At 50.9% G+C, this 6,896-nt stretch overlaps 1 protein-coding gene across 1 annotated transcript; it reads right to left on the bottom strand.

Moving 5' to 3' along the window:
* Positions 1-1,620: 1,620 nt before the first annotated feature.
* Positions 1,621-4,529, bottom strand: LOC146475233 (uncharacterized). The gene has a single exon (XM_085115615.1). It carries the CDS (start codon positions 4,112-4,114, stop codon positions 2,861-2,863), a length of 1,254 nt encoding a protein of 417 aa, XP_084971741.1. The 5' UTR covers positions 4,115-4,529; the 3' UTR covers positions 1,621-2,860.
* Positions 4,530-6,896: the final 2,367 nt, after the last annotated feature.

The raw sequence follows: 6,896 nt of genomic DNA, 5'->3' as shown, positions 1-6,896 counted from the left end.
CAACAGCAGCACAGCTAGGCCAGCAGCGCCACTCCGAGAAGAGTATTGGCAGGTCCCAAAACTAGAGTAACTGAAAAGACCTATCGTGCCTCACCTATCTCACCAGCGCTGCTGGGTCGGACTGGAATATTGGCAGGTCAATACAATTAAAACACGGCAAAAAATACTAGAGAACTTAGCTTGGGGAAGTCGCTACGCAGACTTAACCGCCACAGATACACGCGGAGCGGGTATCCCCCCAAGCAAAAGAAAAAGATTAAATAAATGACCCACTTCATGGAGAGGAACTGGCCATTCGAGGGGCCGCAGAAAGCAGAACTTGTGTGGGTGTTCTTATATACAACTGATAACAGTCTGAAGACCATCTACCCATAACTTTTATCAACCAGTCTGGCAAGCCGGCAGCGGCCGCTGAAGAGGCGGCACCTATGCGAAAACTATGACCCTTAAGGCTGTGGAAGGGTAACCCAGCATGACGTGCGGCATCACGCAGAAGGGAAGTAACGGTGGCTCTGGTAAGGAGGCGGCCGGACCGAAAAGTAAAAAGTGGGCCTGGAGGGGGAGCCACTAACTGAAAATAATGCTGCATGGCAGTGACGGCACATAGCAATGAGTCCGCCCTAGCAATAATAAGAGACTGACCTGTGCGAAAGGGGTCGGTCTTAGAAGACCGAAGAGTAACGACCATGTGCTGCGGGCTAGCCAGACTAGGGACAAATGACACACATTCGGTTCCTAAATCAAAGCGGGAGCAATACTTGTGAACCCCTTGATATGTGAATTCGCTACAGCGGAGAAAGCCAAAAAATGCGAGTGTGAAAGCAGCCCACACCATGGAGAAGTCATAACTACCCAACCAGGAGCGGAGAAAGGGACGTATAGCAAGGAGAACCCCGGGGGTAACTGGTTGACGCAAAACCCGGTGTTGCCCTTGGTAACGAAGGATACCCCTAAGTACTTTCTTAAGAAGCAGTTTACCCGCCAAGGGATCGCTGTGCCCACATGATATGTGGAGGTTACGCACAGCAGCGAGATAAAGTCGAATGGTACTATGGCGGACTGACCGTGCTAAGTAGGAGGCAAAGTAAATGAGGGTGCCCTCGGAAGCCGGGAGAATGTCCCCACTATCATGAACGAGACGATGCATTAGGCAGAAGCGAATAAAACGTCTCTCGCCAGAACCATAAGTGCGATTCGTTCTCCAGGCTAGGCCCCAGTTGGCGTACCGTAGGACTTCATCCTTTAAAGGGTCATTAAGGAAGGCGGGATGGTGCAAGGGTCCCGATCGGCCGTGGGGGCGGCTGTCCTGAAACGCGCCTCCTGAAATCGGGACAGAGCGTCAGCGATGTCGTTAGATACCCCAGGAACGTGGCGTGCCCTCACAAAAAAGTTGTGTTTCATGGAAGTAAGGGTAAGGAATCTGAGAAGGTCCATAATGCGAGGGGCTTTTGAATGACCCGAGTTGATGATAGCAACCACCGACTCATTGTCGCACCAGAATTGGAGGCGTTTCCCGGCAAAATGGGGGTACCAAATAGCACAAGCTACAACAATGGGGAAAAGTTCCTGCCACTCAATGCTAATCCCTTTATCTTTGCAAAGTGCCATGTGTGGGGGCCACCTTCCCTGGAACCATTTCCCATTAAAGTACCCCCCGAACCCAATGGTACTAGCAGCGTCGGTGAACAGTTCCATATGGGGGGAAGGGGTAATGGAGGAGTTTAGAAAAAAGGAGCGACCATTCCACCCAGTAAGGAAAGTTTCCCACATAGAAAGACCCTTGAAAAATTCCTTGGTAAGGCGGATATGATGGAAACGATTACGAACGCCTCTAGAAAGATTAACAATACGCTGTAAAAAGGTACGACCCGGGACAACCACTTTACAGGCAAACTGCAGAGTCCCTATGAGAGACTGCAAGTCTACCAGGCGAACTGAACGCCGACCCTTGAAGGAGGCAAGGAGAGCCCTAAGACGGGTAAGTTTGTCCTCAGGGAGACGGGCTTCCATCAGGGTGGAGTCCAAGACAATACCCATAAATTCTAGAACCTGGGAGGGGCCCAAGGTCTTAGCCGCAACCACTGGGGCACGCAGGGACATGAAAACTCTTAAGAGAGTGCTAAAGGAAATTAAGCAATCTAGACGGGAACGTTCAGCAATAAAAAAGTCATCAAGGATGTGTAGGATATTGCGGAGACCGTAGTTATGGTGGAGAACCCATTCCAATGCATCAGAGAGCTGGTTAAATATATAGGGGGCAGAACGGAGCCCAAAAGGGAGGTACAGGTCAACAAAATACTGAGCCTTCCAATATATCCCCAAGAGATGCCAGTCGTCAGGGTGAATGGGGATGAGACGAAAGGCAGATTTCAGGTCAGTTTTGGCCATGAAGGACCCCGGGCCCAAAGACTTAAGGATGTGAATAGCATCGTCCACCCGAACATATTGAAGGGAGTATGGGTCTTTGGGAATGAAATCATTGACGCTAGCCCCTTCAGGGTATGATAGATGGTAAATGGTACGCCACTCGGAGGTGTGCTTTTTAGGAACCACACCAATAGGGTGACATTGCAAAAGGGGGAGAGGAGGCGAAGAAAAAGGACCCGCTACCCTCCCCAACTTAACCTCCTTGTCGATATTATGAGAGACTACGTCGGGGTGTTGAGAGGCAGAGATAAGATTGCGAGAAACCCTGGGGAGGTGTGGGCCGGTATAACCGATATGTGTGCCAAATCTAAGTGAATTAAGTAAACTATTAACAAAGTTACGATTAGGATGGCTGCGAAGTTCATGCTCCAAGACATCGACATCAATAGGAGAGGACACCAAAGGTTGCTGGGAACGGGACTGCTGGAGTACTTTATTTCTTGCCAGGGTGGCTGGCGACCTGGGACCTGGAAGCGTCCTCTGAACGACCGGTGCGGCATCGTGTGACAGGGTGGGCTGGAGAGCGGCAGCGGCTGCACACGTGGGGGAACTGGCAGGCAACACGGGAACATCCACTGGGCTTGTTAAAGTTGAAACAGTGCGCGTGCGAGGAACTGGTGCCTCTCGGTGAGCGACGGGCAGGGTCAGCAATGGGGCAATCACCTTGGCCATGGTAGGGGCTGGAACACAGGAAGCAATGAGGTTTAGCCTGACCCGAAAAGGTGACGGTCCACAACTCCAAATCAACTAGACCCCAATTGAGAGAAAGATCCTGGGCGGCGCGGCGACGAAATTGCTCATCGTAGTAACGCCAGGTGAGCCCTCTAAATTTGGCCTCTGCGCGGCTGATGATCTGGAGGTATTTGATCAGTTCAGCAGCTCTCCCAGGGTAAGCATTAACCACCACCAACATAAACGTAGTGAAGGCGTCAACCCACTTGTGAAAAGAGTCAATCACGGGCTTCTTTTTACGAACCATGGTGATAGGGGTGCCCGCGGAGCCTGGGGACGAATCCTCTAAGCGAAACTGAAGGGTTGGGGCCTGGGGGTGAGTTAACGAGTCTGGTAACAGTAAAGCAAAATCAACGTACTCACCCCGCAGGATTTTCTCCTCCAAAGAGCGGTCCAAAGGCCGTTGAAGACCAAGAGGCGAAGCCATGCCTGTGTTGCGAATCGGAGGTGACGTATAATGGGGCACGTTCGCATTTTCCTGCTGGATGCGAGCGTTCTGCACAGCCGCTTGCACCGTTTGTTGCAACACGCGTAACTGGCCATCGCTAAAGGGCGCATCAGCTGGAGATGGCGCTGAACTGACCGCCGGGGGAAGAGCTGAGCTATCCTGGAGGCTCAAAAGGTCGTCCAAAGAAGGAGAATCATCTTCCATCGACGAAGAATTGCCATCTGAATCGCTGGCGTGCTCGCTGTTTTGATCCGAAGGCTGAACCGACGCGGAAGCAGCGTTAGGTTTGTCCTTGCGACGGGAAGATCTCCCGGGACGAACGGGCATGGCACGGCCGGCACGAGTGGCTTGGCTTTTGAGAGCCGATTTAAGGCGGGTTATTAGCTGCTGGCGAGAACCACGTACGGAGAGATTAAGCGCTTGGAGACGCAAGCGAAGCACCTCGCTGGACAGTGAGGACAACTGGTTGACGGCAACGGAACGTTGCGAAGCACGAGGACGAGCCATTAGAAGAAAACGAGTGAACAAAAATTTTACACAGCTTAACAGCGAGCAAACAATTGCCTAAGAAATGTGAGTTAAAACCTTTTACACAGCGTTTTATACCTAGACAGTGTTCCATGCCTGAGCCAATTGCCAGGCTTGTACCATTTACATGCTAGACCTTACATCATAATAATAGAGCCATGAATGGGGTATACAGAAGATTTAACCAGTTAGAAAGGCCGAAATAACTAGTATCCAGACAGAATTGCAACATACTAAGATAGAATTATAGATAAATGCCTAGACAATAAATACAATGGTACCTTACAGTACCAAGTACCGAGTTTTAAGTAAAATACCAGCAATGCCCCACAGGGCAAAAGGCGTCACGTGCCATTAACTGTGTTTTACCATTTTGTTGTAAAACTCTCCTAAACCTTTGGCGATGGCTGGTGGATCGATCCAGGCGGAAAGTTTATCAGCAATTCTTCAATATTCCTGTCCACGGTAATCTTTAGTTTAGCCGGTATTACCGTGAGTTGTGGCCCATTTGCCAAGCTATGTCGTGCTCGAATTGGGGAAATGAAGAGTTGGTTTTAGACTTATAAAATTTTGATCAAACCACGGAACTGTGTGTTCCTCGTCAAAATAATCCGCCATTACCCACAATGCAAAGGGAACCTTCATTCTTGTACCACAGTCAAACCACGACGCACGCTCATCTAATAAACAAAATCGCTCGACCTCGATTTAAATGAAAATTGACTTTTATGTTTCCACATGTAAATATTTAAGACTGCAACCTATGTAATCGAAAAAAGAAAAAAGAAAAAAAAAATGCAACCAACACTCAACAATCGAACGAAGAAATCTAAGAGAGAGAGAGAGACCCTCAGTTCAGGCAAGGCTACTATCCAAAACGAATCTGAGAGACTTGTTTACTCTGTAAACCGTACGCAATCTCTTAGGGATCGATCTCCGTAAAATTAAATGCTCGTCAACCGTGCGCGTTCAGTCAGCCCCGACTTTATAATAAAACGTTCCTCAGTCAATCTCACACCTAATCGTAGTGTAGTAAAACGAACAGAGAGAGAAAACTTTTAATGCTGGATTTCTTTGCTCACTTATCCATGAGGAACTAAAAATCTGACCCACCCTCAAAGCCAAGACCGTGCTAAAGACCATTTCAAGCCATGGCAGTGAGAGATTAGAGTACCGTTGACTTGAGCAAGACCGGGGGGAACAGCAAGTTCCCCCCCGGTGTGCGAGTGTCACAGGACACCCACCCTCAAAGCCAAGACCGTGCTAAAGACCATTTCAAGCCATGGCAGTGAGAGATTGGAGTACCGTTGACTTGAGCAAGACCGGGGGGAACAGCAAGTTCCCCCCCGGTGTGCGAGTGTCACAGGACACCCACCCTCAAAGCCAAGACCGTGCTAAAGACCATTTCAAGCCATGGCAGTGAGAGATTGGAGTACCGTTGACTTGAGCAAGACCGGGGGGAACAGCAAGTTCCCCCCCGGTGTGCGAGTGTCACAGGACACCCACCCTCAAAGCCAAGACCGTGCTAAAGACCATTTCAAGCCATGGCAGTGAGAGATTGGAGTACCGTTGACTTGAGCAAGACCGGGGGGAACAGCAAGTTCCCCCCCGGTGTGCGAGTGTCACAGGACACCCACCCTCAAAGCCAAGACCGTGCTAAAGACCATTTCAAGCCATGGCAGTGAGAGATTGGAGTACCGTTGACTTGAGCAAGACCGGGGGGAACAGCAAGTTCCCCCCCGGTGTGCGAGTGTCACAGGACACCCACCCTCAAAGCCAAGACCGTGCTAAAGACCATTTCAAGCCATGGCAGTGAGAGATTAGAGTACCGTTGACTTGAGCAAGACCGGGGGGAACAGCAAGTTCCCCCCCGGTGTGCGAGTGTCACAGGACACCCACCCTCAAAGCCAAGACCGTGCTAAAGACCATTTCAAGCCATGGCAGTGAGAGATTGGAGTACCGTTGACTTGAGCAAGACCGGGGGGAACAGCAAGTTCCCCCCCGGTGTGCGAGTGTCACAGGACACCCACCCTCAAAGCCAAGACCGTGCTAAAGACCATTTCAAGCCATGGCAGTGAGAGATTGGAGTACCGTTGACTTGAGCAAGACCGGGGGGAACAGCAAGTTCCCCCCCGGTGTGCGAGTGTCACAGGACACCCACCCTCAAAGCCAAGACCGTGCTAAAGACCATTTCAAGCCATGGCAGTGAGAGATTGGAGTGCCGTTGACTTGAGCAAGACCGGGGGGAACAGCAAGTTCCCCCCCGGTGTGCGAGTGTCACAGGACACCCACCCTCAAAGCCAAGACCGTGCTAAAGACCATTTCAAGCCATGGCAGTGAAAGATTGGAGTACCGTTGACTTGAGCAAGACCGGGGGGAACAGCAAGTTCCCCCCCGGTGTGCGAGTGTCACAGGACACCCACCCTCAAAGCCAAGACCGTGCTAAAGACCATTTCAAGCCATGGCAGTGAGAGATTAGAGTACCGTTGACTTGAGCAAGACCGGGGGGAACAGCAAGTTCCCCCCCGGTGTGCGAGTGTCACAGGACACCCACCCTCAAAGCCAAGACCGTGCTAAAGACCATTTCAAGCCATGGCAGTGAGAGATTGGAGTACCGTTGACTTGAGCAAGACCGGGGGGAACAGCAAGTTCCCCCCCGGTGTGCGAGTGTCACAGGACACCCACCCTCAAAGCCAAGACCGTGCTAAAGACCATTTCAAGCCATGGCAGTGAGAGATTGGAGTACCGTTGACTTGAGCAA

This window comes from Pavona decussata, unplaced genomic scaffold (genome assembly GCF_977016875.1).
Source record: "Pavona decussata unplaced genomic scaffold, jaPavDecu1.1 SCAFFOLD_84, whole genome shotgun sequence".
NCBI classification, from domain to species: domain Eukaryota; kingdom Metazoa; phylum Cnidaria; class Anthozoa; order Scleractinia; family Agariciidae; genus Pavona; species Pavona decussata.
The sequence above is the reverse complement of the archived record's forward strand: the minus strand, read 5'-3'. Positions and strand labels throughout refer to the sequence as shown.